Below are 18,325 nucleotides of genomic sequence, written 5' to 3' on the forward strand. Positions count from 1 at the left end.
TGGCATGAAAGTCCACAAAACTCTTATTCCCAATTAACTACCAAAAAGCTGGAACTAGAAGCTTGGCTCAAGTGGTAAAGGACCAGCTATGAGCAAAAAGAGGCCAAGCTCCAGTACCAGCACTCCCTCCAAACACTCCCCCCACCCCCAAATCTACGACCTAAATGAAGTAGAACAAAAGAGATAAAATGTTGGCAGTAGTTAACTCTGTTGGGTAGGAGTATGGGCCTGGCCTAAGCCCCCAGGACTTGAGTAAGGTAAGTAGAGGCATGGCCTCCTGCTCAGCCAGGAGATGTGGCTTGACAACCTGAAATTTCTCTCAGACTTTCCTAGCTTCATACCTATCATCTCAAATTAAACTAAATTACACAAACCGTGTTTATATTTTGATGCGAAGGGATTTGATGATTTGTCTTCCAAATGTCAATTTTCTTCCTTGGACTAATTTTCCTGGACACTTTTGCTCAAGGACGGGGGTCACCTCTCTGGGACCAAGGTGACGGAGGGCAGGTGGGACTGAAGACCGACTCCCAGGGGGTCTGGGGGATGTGCTGGCAGCACCAGTGATCATGGCGCAGGTCCAAGAACACAATCCGCCAAACTGCCTTGGTGCTGGTTAGGTTTTATTTTAACAGGATGTTTTCTGCTCATTTGTTTTTGAAAATATCAGTTATATCAATATTAGAAGTGTAAACAGGTACAAAATATACAGTACATAGAAACAATTGTCTTAACTAGTCTATTCCTAACAAAAGTACGCAGGAGGAGCTGAGTGAATGGGCATCGTGGTCTTGCCCTCTGCAGGTGGACTAGTTACCCGTTTGGGCAAGAGGACCAGTGCCTGCTCCAACAAATGGGAATGGATGTGTGTGTGGTGGGGCGGGGACGGGACCTGAAACTGGGCTGATGGTAATTCCACCTTGGAGGTAACTGGGGGCGGCTGTGAACCAGCCTCCTAGACTGCCTTCTGAGTGCCTGGGGGGCGGGGGCAGTGCATGCCCCTAAATACTTACAACCAGGAGGACTCAAGTGGGCACCCAGGGAGCTGCTGAGCCAGAGTCCATGAGGCCTAAGGACTGGTAACAGGACAAAGCCTGAAGTCGTCTCTTACCTAACAGATTCCAAGGAGCACAGCTCGCTCCAGCCGCTGGCACACGCTGTGAAGCCAAGCGGGGCTCTGAGCCCTTTATTTCCTCATCTCCAAAAAAGAAATACCCGTCTTGCTGCTCTTCTGAAAGCCACGGGAATGCTCAAATGAGATGTGACATGGAAGCATTGTGAAAATGAAAACACCACATAAAGGTCAGCAAACGGAAGCACTGGGGGGTACAGGAAGCGGCCTGAGGAGGATGACTGCTGCCTCATCTCTGGCTCTGGGGGACCAGATGGACAGGGGTTCAACACCCAGCCTTGAATTCCTCACCTTTCAGACCTAGCGCTGCAGCTCCACCTGACTCTCCTTGGCCGAGCCCAGGAGCCACACATTGGAGAATGGCTGTGTTGCCCTGGACAGATACCACAGACGGCCTGCACTAGGGAAAGTCAGGCCAGTATTTTGGGGGGACTTTCCAGAAGTTAGGCTGGAAGATGCACTGGCTGCTCCTAGGGGTCGTTCCTGCTGAGTGGAGCCTGGGGTTCTCATCCAGCCCCCTTACTGTCCAAAGCCCCAGCCCCATACTGGTGGCCTGAGCAGAGCTGGATGGTGTGGTCCAAGGACCGGGGCGGGGCGGGGGGGGGGGGGGGGGGGGGGGGCGCCAGTGGGGGTATCCAGAGCTCTAGCCCTGTCCCCACTGACCAAGCTTCCAGTGCTCGGGGCACAGAGAACACACACTTCTGAAAACCAAAAGTACACTACGAAATTCCAAAAGGCCTGCTACCGGGTTCCAGCTTTTTCTTCAAGAATTAAAAAGAAAAGAACAAAAACCAGTTTGCAATTAGGTTGCTTCAAATGCTACTACGGTGTTCAGTTCCCCAACCAGTTTCCTACGGTGACGGTGTTCAGCGGTGGGAGCTCCCTTGTCGGGCAGTTTCTCATTTCCAGTGATCAGTTCAGCATCGTGGAAATTTGGTTCTCTGCGAGTTCCCCTTTGAGCTCTACGCGTTGGCGCTGTCCTGTGTTCTGCATACGGGGCTTTGTACATCTGCAGCCCGCGGGGGCCCCGGGTGGGCCGGGGCGTCTCACAGGTCCCCGGCGTCGGCGGGCCCCAGGACACCCAGGCCGCAAGTCCAGTCGGCCACTAGGTCCGTGGAGGCCAGGGGTCCTTTGGCGGCGGGGCTCTTGAAGGGGTCGGGCGGGGCCGCGGGCAGCGGGGGCAGCGGTGGGAGCGGCTGGCCGTGGGCGGGCGCCTTGGCGATGGCCGGGTGGTTGCGCTGGTGCTTGCGGAGGTGGTCCTTGCGGATGAAGCTCTTGCCACACACGGTGCAGGTGAAGGGTCGCACGCCCGTGTGCGTCCGGTAGTGGTCGATGAGCTTGGAGCGCTCGGTGAAGCGCTTCTCGCACTCGGTGCAGGGGAAGGGCCGCTCACCCGTGTGCAGCATGCGGTGGCGGATGAGGTGCGCGGGGCGCGTGAAGCAGCGGCCACACTCCCCGCACCGCAGGGCGTTGCTGTCCCGCCCGCCGCTGCCCGTGGTGCTGGAGGCCGTGCCTGCCCCATCGGGCAGTCCGCAGCTGCGCTGGTGCGCACTCAGGCTCACCTGCAGCTGGAAGCTCTTCCCGCAGGTGGCACAGGTGAAGGGCCGGCCCCCCGGGGGGGCGGCCGGGTGCTTCTTCTGCCCCGGCTTGTGGCCAAAGCCTTTTGTCCGGCCTGGGTATTTACAGGGCTCGTTGAAGGGTCTTGGAATCTGGCTGGGGTCCAAGATGGCCTCTCCGTTGTCGGAGGAGAAAGGGAGTCCCTCTGGCCCAGTCCTGGGGTTCAGGCCCACCGGAGGCTTACACCGGAAATTCCAGCCCCACCGGACTCCCCCGAAGAGCCAGTCCCCGGCGGGCGCCTCCTCCTGGGCCACGGCAGGGCTGAGCTCGCCCATGTCCCTCTCGGGCCGGGAAGGCTCCCGCAACCCCAGCACAGGGTCCTGGCCAGGGAAAGCGCTGCCCTGGCTCTCCCAGGCTCCTTCCTGGATGGGACTAGGGAAAAACCTTGCAGCTTGGCCTGGTGCAAACAGAGCTCCGTGAGCCTCCAGGTCTGTGGGGTGTACCGGGGTGGCTATCACCTCCTCCTCCTGCACTTCCGTTTTGATCACAATTTTTACATCTGCTGAGAGAGACAGAAGGACAGATTATTCTAGCAGTCATGTCTGGAGTGAAGGACCTGGCGCCTGCATGCAGACACACAGCAGCTCTCGGCCGAGGACCACCACCTGGGTCGCAGACAGTCTCAGCAGGGCAGCCCTCCCAGCAGGAAGGCTGCCTGAAGCCTGGAGCAAGCTGGCTTCCTGGAGCCTTTACCAGGAGCAAAGCAACCCTAGACCTGACTCTTGGGTTCTGTTAAAGGTAATCTTGAAGGAAGGCTGACCACGGAGGCCAGGGCCAAAGCACAGGCATGGATGCAGACGGATCTGGACCTGAGCCACAGCTCTGCTGTGCACCAGCTGTGGCCATCAGGCCCCGGTCCCCTGGGACCGCCCTGCACCACGGCCGCGTGGGGATGAACTGGGCAGCACTTCAACACCCCATGCGGCCTACGGGGGCCAGCAATCAATACATGTAGCCACCTACCTTGCGAGGAAAGAACCCGTGAATGAGCAGACATTGGTGGTTTTTATATAACCCAAACTGATTTTGGTCTAAATATACTTTTATTTCACACCCCAAAGTTTTAGGTCAGGGGTCATGATTTTTAACACATTTTAGGGAGGAGAGTGCTAACATATGACAGAAATCACGATTTAAGATATCAAGTAACTGGCTTTCCGTACAAGAGGAAATGAATATATAAATTTGGGAGCTGTCCTTCAGACACCTGTCTTTGGTAGTGCTAATACCTAAGAAGTAGTGTCAGTTTGGATTTTTTTTTCAAACACGCCAGAGGAGCTTTGGGGGTACCCACGTCAGGGGAGGAGGTCCATCTGTCCTTTAAGGAATCGGCTCATCACAATCTACTGGCTAAACCATGTGAAAAGGGAGGGTCTGAAAGTAACTGGGTCTCTTCCAAATGACTTGAAAACCAGACTCTGAAGCTATCTTGATCTCTCCCTCTTTTCTTTCTCTCACTTTCTCTCTTTTTCTTTCTGCTGATCCTGAGGCTTAGGGCCTGGGCACTGTCCATGAGCTCTTTTTTCTCCCCCCCTCATGGCTACCACTATACCACTTGAGCCACTGCTCCACTTCGGACTTGGTGGTTAAGTAGAGATGAGAATCTCACAGACTTTCCTGCCCAGGCTGGCTGCAAACTGTGACCCTCAGAGGTCTCAGACTCCTGAAGATTACAGGAGTACAGGAGTGAGCCACTGGTGCCCAGTTCCTTTGCCTTTTTCTTTGAAGCACTTGGGCATCATTAAGAAAGGTTGCAGGAGGCACAGAAATGGAGGGACAAAGGGCGAACATATGCAGCAATGGTACTTACTGGACACTATTTTGAAAATGAACTATACAATCTATGGGTAGGGATGGGATGGAGAAACTGGGAGAGATCAATGGAAGGGGTGAGACTGTCCAAAATGCACTCTACCTGACTTATGTAACTGTAGTCTCTCACCTTTATAATAGCAATTTAAAAAAATCCACTAGGTGGCTCATACCTTTAATTCTAGCTATTCTGGAGGCCAGCCTGGACAGAAAAGATCACAAGTTCCCTCCTGCTCTGAAAGCTGGGTGTGATGCCACCTGCATGTTACCCAAGCTACAATGGAAAGTGTAAAACAGGTAGATCTCAGCCCTGGCACCTGCCTCGGCAAGAAGACCGTATCTCAAAAAACAGCCAGCACAAAAAAGGACTAGAGACGTGGCTCAGTGGGAGTCTATCAAGTGCTAATCCGGGTCCACAAAACAAACACCCCCCCCCCCCCCCCCACACATACACATACAAAAAGTCATAGATACCCAAACCCTTCCTGGCTGAGGTGTCAGGAAGTTCACCAATAAACATGAAGCTCCTAAGGCCAGATACCAGCAGCCCTCCCCTGCTATCGGATACCTTCTGTGGAGGCTGCAGTGCTGAGCTTCAGTGTCCCGTCTGAGCATGCTGAAGAAGGGTGGTGGGGAGGGAGGTCTGCCTGCCAGGAAGTGGGCGGGATAGTGGTTGCAAAGTTGGAATGGACACCTAGAAGGAAGGAAGACCAGAACCGGTGGGTTAGGGGGGAGAAAGGAAGAGTAAAAGAAAATTACAGGATGTTGTCCTCTCTGAAGCCAATGTCATCAATCTCTTCTTTCAAGCATGGAGAAAATCAGGCATCACTGACTTAGTTACACAAACCTGAGAGGCAGCTAGTTATATCTGGGTCTGAGACTGGGGAGAAGCGAAGGGGTGTGGTTGGAGAGGGGGCTACTGATCTGTTGTGTAAGGGAACCCACAAGAAACATGCAAAGATCACAAGATTTTTGGTAAGCCCTTACATACATTACAATGGGACTTCTGGCTATCCAGGCCAGTGTTCTGAGAGCTCATAGCTCCAGACATGCTCCTAGAGGTCTTCTTGTCCTTGTCCTTAGTCTCTACAACTCATTCCAGTGTCTGCTTCCCCATCCTGGCCCCACCACTCACCAGAGGTAGCATCCGTGGAGATGTCTCCTGCCCCCGAGTCCAGCTGGCTGAGGCCCCAGGGCTCCTCCCCGATATCTGGCTGCCCGGCTGCCCAGGCCTCCACGCCCAGTGCCTGCTGCTCCTGCAGCTGAAGCTCCCCCTCCTGCTTGATCTGCATCAGGAGGTCAGGGGCAGGAACTGAGGGCCCCGAGCCTAGGAGAGGGAGAACATGTAAGCCCTCCAGCCCTGAGCCAGATACTCCCGACAAAGGAAATGGACACAGTGGCCTTGTAAAAGTCCAGGAGCAACAGAGCCAGGTGGGGAGGGGAGACAAGAGTAAGAAAGCCATGGCCACATGGCACTGGGTAGTTGGTAGGCTGGTAAGGGTGAGGCGGGAAGGGGAAGGAGCCTATAAACACATCCTGAGGACTTCAGCTGGTCCATGGGGGGTTTGAGCTGCCTCATGAGACCTTGCTTTCACCTTAAATCCAGAAATGCCAGATAAAATGGAAGCCCCAACTTCCACCCACATCATACCACCTTACCTACAAGTATTTAAGTTCAAAAGAAAGATTTCAGATACAAGAATAGGGAGAAAACATATTCAGTGAAGAGGCAGAAAGGACGGCAAATGACCCAGAGAGTTGGATGCAGGTTTAGGACTGGCTCTCATGCCCATGTATAAAGCAAGAACCCCAGGTCTCTGTTCTATGTGAGATGGGAACTACCAGGAAATGACCCACTTGCCCAGACTTGTGCACATCAGAAATATGAATTCCTGTCCACATTGAAGTTACACCACGCATACTGTACAGACTCCCTAATGTGAGAAAGTCACTGAGAAACTGGCTGAATGCTATGGCACCCCAAGAGGCCCCGGCCCAGAAGCACAGCCTCCCCCCCAGGAGCACCCCATAGCGTAGGCCACTAGGGATCCCCTATAGGCTAAAATGAAACTAAGTCCATAGGGAAATGAGAATTTACAAGCCAGAACAGGAGCCAAACAGAAGATTTATGTGAAATGTAAAAATAACAAAGATGAAGAGAAAAATCTTAACAAATACCAAAGGGAAAAGAGTAACATTCAGACTAAAAGCAGATTTTCTTCAGCAATGAAGACATCAGAGGATAATGGAGTGTCTTCAAAATTCAACGCCAATGGTTAGGGCATGTCTCAAGTGGTTTAGTGCTCTCCTGTATCAGTGGGATGCACTGAATTCAAACCCAGTACCACCAAAACAAAACAAAAAGTCCTGTGCAAGAACATCTGCTAACTCGTTTTATGAGATACCATCCATCTTTATCTGTCAACTATTATTGTTTAGATTGAACAAACTCAAGTATATGAAAAATTACATAAAATCATCTCATGTTGAGCCAGGCACTGGTGGCTCACGCTTGTAATCCTCGCTACTAAGGAGGCTGAGATCTGAGGATCACGGCACAAAGCCAGCCCGGGCAGGAAAGTCTGTGAGACTTTTTTTTTTTTTTGGGTCCGGTCATGGGGCTTGAACTCTGGGCCTGGGCACTGTCCCTCAGCTCTTCAGCTCAAGGCTAGCACTCTACCACCACTTGAGCTACAGCGCCACTTCCGGCTTTTTTCTTTTTGCTTATGTGGTGCTGAGGAATCGAACCCAGGGCCTCAGGCTTGCAAGGCAAGCGCTCTACCACTGAGCCACCTTCCCAGCCCCAGTCTGTGAGACTTTTATCTCCAATAAACCACTAGAATACCGGAAGTGGTGCTGTGGCTCAAGCAGTAGCATGCTCGCCTTGAGCTGAAGAGCTGAGGAATAGCGCCCAGGACCAGAGTTCAACCCCCACGACTGACAAACAAGCAAACAAAAATCTCATTTATGAGCAGATAGTCAAAGGATGTAAAGACTGGGCTGGGAAAGTGGCTCAGTGGTAGAGCACTTGCCTTGCATGCCTGAGGCCCTGGGTTTGATTCCTCAGCACCACATAAACAAAAAAGAAAAAAGCCAGAAGTGGTGTTGTGGCTCAAGTGGTAGAGTGCTAGCCTTGAGCTGAAGAGCTCAGGGACCGTGTCCAGGCCCAGAGTTCAGGCCCCATAACCGGATTCCCCCCCCCCCCCCACAAAAAAAAAAAGGATGTAAAGACACATAAATCAAACTTTGCATTTTTTCTTTTTTTGGTCAGTTGTGGGACTTGAACTCAGGACCTGGGTGCTGTCGCCGAGCCTCTCCATGGTTAAGGCTAGGGCTCTATTACTTGAGCCACAATGCCACTTTGGGTTTTGAGTGGTTAAAAGAGTCTCAATGGTGACTTTTCTGCCTGGGCTGGGTTCCAACTATAATCCTCAGATCTCAGTTTCTTGAGTAGCTAGGATTACAAGTGTGCCCAGCTCCAGCAATATATTTTCATAAAAGAAAAAGGGGCCGGGCACCAGTGGCTCATGCTTATCATCTTAGCTGCTTGGGAAGCTGAGACCTGGAGGTCTGTGGCTCAAAGCCAGTCTGTGCAGAAAAGCCCATGAGACTCCAGCTCCAATCAACCAGCAAAATGCTACACTGAAGGTATGGTTTCAGTAGTAGAGTACCAGCTGTCAGCAAGAAACAAAGCCAAGAGAGACCCTGAGTTCTAGCTCTGTAACTGGCATGAAAAATTAAAAAATTTAAAGGAAAAATGGATTATCAACAAGCAGTTTATCTTGAAAACTTGAGGGTAAGACAAACCCAGAAAATGTAGTAATATAATGTAGGTCACAAGGTTAACAGATTAAAGGGAAAGACAATGTAAAATCCTAAAAGATATAAAAGCAGCAATCAGTTCTTCTATTTCTAGCATTTGGCTGGCTGGCTGGCTAGGTATGTAGAACAGAGAAGCTCCTAGTAGGGACACCTAAAATTGCTGGGTAAAGTATAAAAATTAAAAAAAAAATTAAGTTGAGTGCTGGTGGCTCATGCCTATAATCTTAAGCTATTCAGGAGGCTGTGATCTAAGGATTGCAGATTGAAGCCAGCCAGGGGCAAAAAACGCCCATGAGACTCTTATCTCCAATTAACCACCAGAAAATGGCAATGGAGCTCTGGCTCCAAGTGGTAGAGTGCCTTGAGTGAAAAGGCTCAAGAACAGAGCCTAGGCCCTGAGATCAAGCATCATGACTGACTTAATAAAATTAAAGTACGGATAATCTACAAATAAAGTAAGGAAAATGCAGAGGTCAGAGCTATTAGAAAGCCCCAAGTTTGATCTCCTGCTACCTGGATATGAACAGAGGTGCACCTGGGGAGAAGCACGTGGGAACTGAGGTCAGACAGATGGGAGGAGACAGGAGCAGTGTGCTGGAGACACTCCCCCACTAATAAACCTGCAGGGCAGTGTTTCCAATGTCCTACACTCACAGCCAACTAAACTAAAACCTGTCCACCGCAGACTGCCTTGGCTCTAGGCTGAGAGGACAAGAACCTTGAAGGTAGCCAATACTTACCATCCAGTAGGCAAGGGTACCTGGTGCCAGGCCCCACAGCCCCAGTGTGGCTTTAAAGGCTCCAGGCAAGAATGAATGCAGGGTGAATGGCCCCAAATCGGCACTGGCACCAGGTGGCCAGCAGAGGCACACGCATTCTCAGAGGATTGCACTCCAAGTACAGTTTTTGGCTGGGATTGTAGCTCAGTAGCAGAGTCACATGATTAGCATGCACAAGACCCTGGGTTCCCAGTACTGCAAAAAGAACTCCAAAACACACTTTTCAAAAACAATGACAAGTCACTGTGTCAGTGAGATAGATAACCAGCCACATCCTACAAAATTAGTAGAAATCATGGGGCTGGGAAGGTGGCTCAGTGGTAGAGCACTTTCCTTGCATGCCTGAGGCCCTGGGTTCGATTCCTCAGCATGACATAAGCAAAAAGAAAAAAAAAAGCTGCAAGTGGTACTGTGGCTCAAGTGGTAGAGTGCTAGCCTTGAGCTGAAGAGCTGAGGGACAGAGCCCAGGCCCAGAGTTCAGGCCCCATGACCAGACCCCCCCCCCCGCCCCACCAAAAAAAAAATCAGTAGAAATCACAAATTGCAAAGTAGAACCCAACAAATTCTGGATATTGGAATAACATCCCCGAATAAAAGATCAAGGAAAAAGGGGCAAAGGTGATATTCAAATGAGAACACTGCTGATCTCCACAACTTGGGGGCAACATCAGTGACTGACTCAGGAGAAAGAAAAAGAAATTCATAACTAGACACATGGCAGTAAAATTGCAGGCAATATTGTCACCGAAGACTGTATCAAACCACCTCATCTCTACCAAGATACTAGGAGAAATGAAAAAGGAGTCAGTTTAGATCCACTAGAGATTAAAAAGATGAAGAGGGCCAGGGGCCAGTGGCTCACATCTGTAATCCTAGCGACTGAGGAGGCTGAGATCTGAGGGTCACGGTTCAAAGCCAGCCCGGGCAGGAAAGTCTGTGAGACTCTTATCTCCAATAAACCACTAGAAAACTGGAAGTAGTGCTGTGGCTCAAATGGTAGAGCACTCGCCTGGAGCTGAAGAGCCGAGGGATAGCGCCCAAGCCCAGAGTTCAAGCCTCACGACCAACCAAAAAAAAAAAAAAAAAAAAAAAAAGAAAAAGAAAAAAGATGGAGAGGACATTATAGCTAGGTACTCATGGCTCACGCCTGTTATCCTACCTATGCCACAGGACTGAGATCGGAAGATCGAGGTTTAAAGCCAGCCTGGGTTAGAAAGTCTTATCTCCAGTTAATTACCAAAAAGCCAGAAGTAGAGCTGTGGCTCAAATGGTAGCATGCTTGCCTTGAGCAAAATGTCTCAGGGACAGCGCCCAGGCCCTGAGTTCAAGCCCCAAGACACTATAAATGTTATTCTAAATAATCTAAAATTTCTGAGGGAATGAACAAATTCCTAGAAAAACTACAACTTTACAAAACTGACCAAAGAAAAGCCACATAGTCTTAAAACTAAAATAAATGAAAGCAGCAATCAATAAAAAGCTAGGAGGTGGGGGGGGAGGCTTGGAAGGGATGTGAAGGGTAAACAAAGGAGGAGGCTACAATGCTTGGTAAGAAATGTACTCATTATCTTGCCCATGTAATTGTAACCCCTCTGTACAGTATGTTCACAAAAAAAAAAAACACAAAAAAAACTCTTACAACAAATAATATTAGAATAGGAAGGAAAAAAAACACACTACTAACAACAACAAAAAAAAGCTAGGAGGCTTCTTGGTGTTTTCCACAACATTCCAACATTATATAAACTCTTGGAGTGAATAAAAAGACAGGGAATACTTTATAACTTATGTCTTTAATGCTCACATCAGAGGAAAACAGTCTGAGAAAGGAAAATTGTAAGTCTTGTCCTACTCATGAACAGATTCAAGTCTGCATAATCATCATAATAATCAGCTCAATAAATCTGGCAATGTACACAAACACTGATCACAAGTGGGTTAGGTCTATTCCAGGATCATAAGGCCAGCTCAACTTTAGAGACTAACATATTAGCAAATTAAAGGGAGAAAAAGTTTGACATTTTAATAGATATCAACAAAACAAAGCACAACACAACACAAGAGAAATAGCTGTCAATAAAATTCTGTGGTCACTCCTGTTTAAACAGCTAGCCAGTCAGATGTGAGGTCCTTAAGACTCTCCAATTAATCAGCAAAAAAGCTGGACTGGAGCCATAGTGCAAGTGGTAGAGTGCCAGCTGTGAGTGAAAAAAGCTAAGCAAGAACATGGGGCCCAGAGTTCAAGCATATGGAGTGAATGCATATGTGTGCACATGCATGCATACATGTGTGTACACATATACCCAAACACACACGGAACATAGGATAGTACAGGACCTTTTTGGGAGAAAACTATAAAGCTCACTGAAACATAAGAGACAGACTAAGTGGAGGGACTGAGGGACTGAGGGCCGAGGACCGTGGTAGATAACATGATATAGGGTGGTGATGTTGTCCTAAAGCACATGGTAGATTGAATGCAGCTCCAACCCAAAAGCCCCACCGGAGCATTCATGGCACTGGATGAGACAATTGGAAAGCTGCTGAAATAGCAAAGGAAAAGAATAAAATGAAGGCTATGAAGAAGAATGCTCACTACAAAATCTATTCCTGCTGGGCACTGGTGGCTCACACTTGTAATCCTAGCTACTCAGGAGGCTGAGATTTGAGGATAGTAGTTCAAAGCCAGCCCAGGCAGGGAAGTCTGTGAGACTTATCTCCAATTAACCACCAGAAAACTGGAAGTGGTGCTGTGGCTTAAGTGGTAGAGTGCTTGCCCTGAGCTGAAGAGCGCAGGGACAATGCCCAGGCCCAGAGTTCAAGTCCCATGACTGACAAAAAAAAAAAAAAAAAAAATCTATTCCTGATATTAATGACTTGAAGAAATCTGAAAACTGTTAGTAGGAGATGACCTTGTGGTAGAGAAACATTTCTCAATTGTTGAAGACTCAAAATCTGAGCATACTGCAATGCAAAGCATCCCATAGGCTGGGTGGCATGCCAGGGCTAGGTGCTTGCACAGCGTGCACATGGCTTCGGGCTTGGTCCTCAGCCCCATGGAGAAAAACAACACTGGAACACTTATTTCAGAGACATGGAAATTTCCCGGTAAAAAAGTCAAGCACCCAACTTTCCTATAACCCACACATAATTTTTTTTTTCCCAGAAGAGCACTATCCTTGCTTGCAAGCAAATGAACAAAACATACACAAGAAATAAGACAAAAACCCACCAGTGATATGTATATGTGTATGTATATGTATAGTATATATGTATAGTGCCAAGAGTCACAAAAGAGGTATGACATCATTATAGAAAGTCCAAAAATAGGCAAAAGTAAACAATGGAATTTGGAATTATATACAGAATAAAATGTTTAAAAAGGTAAGGAACATGATTTGCTTGGTTTCTGAATGTTCTACTTATCTGGAGAAGAGAGGGCTATGACATGGACTCGGGAAGGTTTTGGCTGTGATCCAATTCTTACATTGGTTGTGGGAATTCAGATGTTGACTCTCACTCTAGGTGCTACATAAAAATCATTCTGTATTATGTTGACTATTACCTGTAATTTAGACACTTGGAAAAATGGCTGAGTGCTTGGTTTCTCTTCCTATAATCCTAGCTACTCAGGTGACTGAGATCTGAGGATTGAGGTTTGATGCCAGTCCATGTACAAAAGTCTGTGAGATTCTTCATTAATCAGCAAAAAGTTAGAAGTGGAGCTATGGCTCAAGTTGGAAGAGCACCAGCCTTGAGTAAAAAAGCTAAGAGACAGTACCGAGACCCTAAGTTCAAGCCCCAGTATGGGGACAAAAATAAATAAATAGGAACCCCAGTATATGACATATCAAAATACACACTGAGCCATAAACACAATGAAAAGTGTCTTTAAGAGTATCTTCAAAAGCCTATAAAGAAGTGGAACAAGAAGACCTGTTGGGGATTCTATTTCTTAGAGAGACTGTCAGAGGGGAGGTTAAATAGAAACAATGAACTTTCTCCCTCTTATAACGGATTAGCCCCTGCAAAACCCTGTAAAAAGCTAGAGATGTGGCTCAGTGGTAGAGTTTGTTTAGTATGTACAAGGCCCTGGGTTCACCCCTAGCACTGCAAATAAATAACTAAAATCAGTGAGGTGGGGCGGTGTATGTTTGTAATCCCAGTACTTGAGATGTGGAGACAGGAGAATCTTGAGTAGAAGGCCACTATGCAACTTAGGGAGATCTGTCTCAAAAGAAAAAGAAAAAGAAAAAAAAATAGAAGGGTTTAGGGTATATTTAGTGATAGAACCCTTGCCTGTCAGAGAGGAGGATCATATACACACAAAAAGAGCTGATAAATCATACTCAGTGTGGACACTAGTGCTGTGTTGTCTTCAGAACTGTCATTGTGATTATTTATTGATGTCTTTCCCAAATTGCTAAACCCAAAACCTGAACTTACAAAAATTACAAAAGATGCATGAGGCCCTGAGTTTCATCCTTGGAAAGTGCCAAACAAAACAAAACAACACACGTTAAAAAAACCCCTCCTGCTGGGCGCTGGTGGCTCATGTCTGTAATCCTAGCTACTCGGGAGGCTGAGATCTGAGGATTTCGGTTCAAAGCCAGCCCAGGCAGGAAAGTCCATGAGACTCTCTCATCTCCAATAAACCACTAGAAAAACAGAAGTGGCGCTGTGGCTCAAGTGGTAGAGTGTTCTCCTTGAGCTGACGAGCTCAGGGACGGGCGCCCAAGCCCAGATTTCAAGCCCCACAACAGACAAAAAACAAACAAAAAAACAAACAAAAAACCACCAAAAAACAAAAAAACAAACCCCAAACAACAAAACAAAAGACAGAGAAAATTCGGAGTTATTTGTGGAAGATATAACTGTCAAATAAAAACAAACCAAGCCGAGTGCCAGTGGCTCACACCTTCAATCCTAGCTACTCAGGAGGCTGAGATCTGAGGATCATGGTTCAAAACCAGCCCGGCAGGAAAGTCTGTGAGACTCTTATCTCCAATAAACCACTAGAAAACCGGAAGTGGTGCTGTGGCTCAAGCAGTAGAGCGCTTGCCTTGAGCTGAATAGCGCAGGGACAGTGCCCAGGCCCAGAGTTCAAGCCCATGACTGACCAAAAACAAACAAACAAACAAAGAACATCTAAATAAACAACTCACTAGACCTAATGAGAGCAGTATTTTTCTTTAACTAAACTTAACAGCATACCTGTGCCCCTGTAACAATGATCTAAACCATGTAATTAAGTCTGAGTCCCACTTATGAGATAAATAACAACTACTAGGAAAAATTATAAAGTCTTAATGAAATGAGTCTCCTTTCTCGTATACAAAAGCTCAATGTTGGGGCTGGGAAGGTGGCTCAGTGGTAGAACGCTTGCCTTGCATGCCTGAGGCCCTGGGTTCCATTCCTCGGCACCACATAAGCAAAAAGAAAAAAGCCGGAAGTGGTGCTGTGGCTCAAGTGGTAGAGCGCTAGCCTTGAGCTGAAGAGCTGAAGGACAGAGCCCAGACCCAGAGTTCAGGCCCCACGTCCGGACCCCCCGCCCTCAAAAAAAGAAAAGAAAACAAAAGCTCAATGTTATACTGATGGCAATTTTCTAGAAATTAAATTTCACAGTAAAAGCATTTCCAGTCAAGCTTCCTACAGTATTTTCTTGAGAAGTTAACATAAAGATTCATATGGGAAAGCAAAGATCCAATCATAGCCAGAGAAATTTTGAAGATTGGGCAGGGCAGGCGTAGTCTACTAGATGTACAGACCATGGTAAGGTTGGCAGACAGAGACCAACAGGAAGAAACAGGAGTCCCAAAACAGCTTCGTGCATGTGTGGAAACTTGATGCATTCCAAATCAGTGGAGAAAGGAGAAAATACTCCCTGGAAAACTAGATGTCTTTGTAGGGAAAAAGTTTAAATTCTCCCTTGTAATATGCATGTTATTTCTAATAAAGACTTAAATTTGAAAAGTAAAAGTGGGCTGGGAAGGTGGCACAGTGGTAGTGCTTGCCTCGCATGCATGAGGCACTGGGTTGAATTCCTTAGCACCACATAAATAGAAAAAGCCGGAAGCGGTCCTGTGGCTCAAGTGGGAGTGTTAACCTTGAGCGGAAGAGCTCAGGGACAGCACCCAGGCCCAGATTTCAAGACCCACAACCGACCAAAAAAAAAAAAAGAAAAGCAAAAGTTTAAAAGGATTTTGTGTGTATCAGTCCTAGGGCTGGAACTCAGGGCCTGGGCTCTGTCCCTGAGCATCTTTTTACTCAAGGATAGTGCTCTACCACTTGGAACCACAGCTCCATTTCCAGTTTTCTGGTGGTTATTTGGAGATAAGTCTCATGGACTTTCCTGCCTGGGCTGGCTTTGAACCACTATCCTCAAATCTCAGCCTCCTGAGTAGCTAGGATTACAGGCATGAGCCACCAGTGCCCCAACATCTCCTAGGTATTTTTATAAAAATCTTTTAAGCTGGGTACCAGTGGCTCACGCCTGTAATCCTAACTACTCAGGAGGCTGAGATCTGAGAGGATTGCAGTTCAGAGTCATCCCATACAGAACGAATGTACATGACACTCTGATCTGCACATGACCTCCAGAAAACTGGAAGTCATGCTATGGATCAAGTGGTAGCGTGCTCAACTGGAGTTGAAGAACTGAGGGACAGCGCCCAGGCCCAGAATTCAAGCCCCACCACCGACAGAAAAAAACAAACAAATGAAAAACCAAAAAAAAAAAAAAAAAAAACAAAAACCTAGATGAGCTAGGTGCTGGTAGCTCATACCTGTAATCCTAGCTACTCAGGAGACTGAGATCTATTGCAGTTCAAACCCAGCCTGGGCAAGAAAGTCCATGAAACTCTTACCTCCAATTAACCACCAGAAATCTGGAAGTGGAGCTGTGGTTCAAAGTGGAAGAGCACTATCCTTGAGCAGAAAAGCTTAGGAACAGAGCCCAGGCCCTGAGTTCAAGCCCCATGACTGAAAAAAGTATCTAGGAGATTATCTTTTTGACTTTGAGTGGGGTAGGCAAGATATCTATGGCAGAAAATATACCAATCATAAAGAAGAAGGCTGATGTGTTTGATTGTATCAACAATAAAAAAATCACTATAAAAAGACTACACAGTTTTTTCTTTTTTTTGGGGGGGGGGGGGTCCGGTTGTGGGGCCTGAACTCTGGGCCTGGGCGCTGTCCCTCAGCTCTTCAGCTCAAGGCTAGCGCTCTACCACTTGAGCCACAGCGCCACTTCCGGCTTTTTTCTTTTTGCTTATGTGATGCTGAGGAATCGAACCCAGGGCCTCAGGCATGCAAGGCAAGCGTTCTACCACTGAGCCACCTTCCCAGCCCGACTACACAGTTAAAAGACCTGCCAGACTAGTTATTTGTAATACAAATAACAAAGGATTAGTATCTAGAACCTGTACACAGATTAGAATTAACAATAAAGTGAAAACAACTCAGCAGGAAAGCAGAAAAGGACAATTTACAAGAGGAGAAATCACAAACTTTAAAAAAGGGGGTTCAACTTTATGAATACAAACTAAACCAATATGCCATTTCACCTGCATCCAAATGTTAAAAAGATAAATTCTGAAGAGTGGACAAAGATGTTAGAAAGCAGGTACCTCTTGGAAGTCAGTCAGCTGAGTAGTCAAGGGTAGGAAGTAGAAAATGCGCCAGGATTGGAGACTCCAATCTAAATCCTCAGTTGGCAACATCCTGGGACCAATGGTTAAGATAACGACTCTACATCTTTCTGGAACCAACTCCTCCTATCAAGAAGGAGGACCAGCCGGGCGCTGGTGGCTCACGCCTGTAATCCTAGCTACTCAGGAGGCTGAGATCTGAGGATCGCGGTTCAAAGCCAGCCCGGGCAGGAGAGACCGTGAGACTCCTATCTCCAATAAACCACCAGAAAACCGGAAGTGGCGCTGTAGCTCAAGTGGTAGAGCGCTCGCCTTGAGCTGAAGAGCTGAGGGACAGCGCCCAGGCCCAGAGTTCAAGCCCCACGACCGACAAAAAAAAAAAAAAAAAAAAAAAAAGAAGGAGGACCTGCAAAAAAGATCTAATGCACAGGCACCTGACTCCTTTGCTCACCCCATCAACCTCTAAGCAGTGGCCTCTGGTGGCCTCAAAGCAGTAGCAAAACTATAAAATGGGAGTGCCAAAAGGGGAGAGCCTGGATTTCATACTGCCTAGTAACCGCACCTTTCTGGATAAGACCCAAATCCCTGAGAGCTTTCAGGCAGTCTAGTTCTTACCCAAGGTCCATCAAACCCTTTGAAGTGGAATTCCACTTTTTGTGTGTGCCAGTACTGGGGCTTGAACTCAAGGCTGTGTGCTCACTCTAGCCTGGCTTTTTCAGTGTAGCCAAGCCTCTACTTCCAGCTTTTTGCTGTTTAATTGGAGGAGAAGAGTCTCATGGATTAGCACCTTGATCCTCAGATCTCAGCCTCCTGAATAGCTAGGATTACGGGCGTGAGCCACCAGTGCTGGGCTAAAGTGAAGCTTGATCTACATATCAACATGAATAAATCTGAAATACAGAATACTGAAATATTAATTTGAAAACAATAACCAAATTATGATTGTTTATCGCCACCCATGTCCATAGCAGATATAAAATGTAGATGGAAGGAAGACTGAGTCATCTTCAGGACAAACCATTGTCCTAGTGAAGAATGTTTCTGGGAGACCTATGGGATGTAAGGAGTATCAGACTGTATTTTACAGGCACACCACACACACTTTTTTTTGTTGTTGTTGGTTGTGGGGCTTGAACTCTAGGCCTGGGCGCTGTCCCTCAGCTCTTCAGCTTAAGGCAAGCGCTCTACCAAGTGAGCCACAGCGCCACTTCTGGTTTTCTGGTGTTTATTGGAGATAAGCCTCCTGAGTAGCTAGGATTATAGGTGTGAGCCACCCGCACCTGGCCACACACACATTTTAAATGAGGAAATTCAGCACATTAAAAAAAAAAACAAACAAAACCAACTGTATTCAATCCCTGCTTTATGTGGGTAATATTCTAGGTGCCTAGAATAATAACATGAACAAAACAGAAAATTTTATCCTGTTGGAATTTACATTCTAATGGGAAAGGGGACCAGGCCTACAATGGGCCTATAAATGTGAAATAGCTATAATAGGTGATGCTTTGTGA

The 18,325-nt window shown here is 47.3% G+C and overlaps 1 protein-coding gene across 5 annotated transcripts in view; it reads right to left on the minus strand.

Moving 5' to 3' along the window:
• Positions 1 to 606: 606 nt before the first annotated feature.
• Znf746 (zinc finger protein 746) overlaps positions 607 to 18,325 on the minus strand; it is a 143,718-nt gene continuing 125,999 nt past the window's right edge. For 4 of the 5 annotated variants that reach the window (XM_069997020.1, XM_069997017.1, XM_069997019.1 and 1 more), the window contains exons 5-7: positions 5,697 to 5,888; positions 5,130 to 5,255; positions 607 to 3,251 (exon numbers count right to left, since the gene is read on the minus strand). In XM_069997020.1, the coding sequence (XP_069853121.1) occupies positions 2,179 to 3,251; positions 5,130 to 5,255; positions 5,697 to 5,888 (1,391 nt within the window). In that variant the 3' untranslated portion in view covers positions 607 to 2,178. The remainder of the gene's footprint in view (positions 3,252 to 5,129; positions 5,256 to 5,696; positions 5,889 to 18,325) is intronic. The other variant, XM_069997018.1, reaches the window with a different exon arrangement.

Source organism: Dipodomys merriami, unplaced genomic scaffold, assembly GCF_024711535.1.
Source record: "Dipodomys merriami isolate MVZ:Mamm:240054 unplaced genomic scaffold, mDipMer1.0.p SCAF_5, whole genome shotgun sequence".
Classification (NCBI taxonomy): domain Eukaryota; kingdom Metazoa; phylum Chordata; class Mammalia; order Rodentia; family Heteromyidae; genus Dipodomys; species Dipodomys merriami.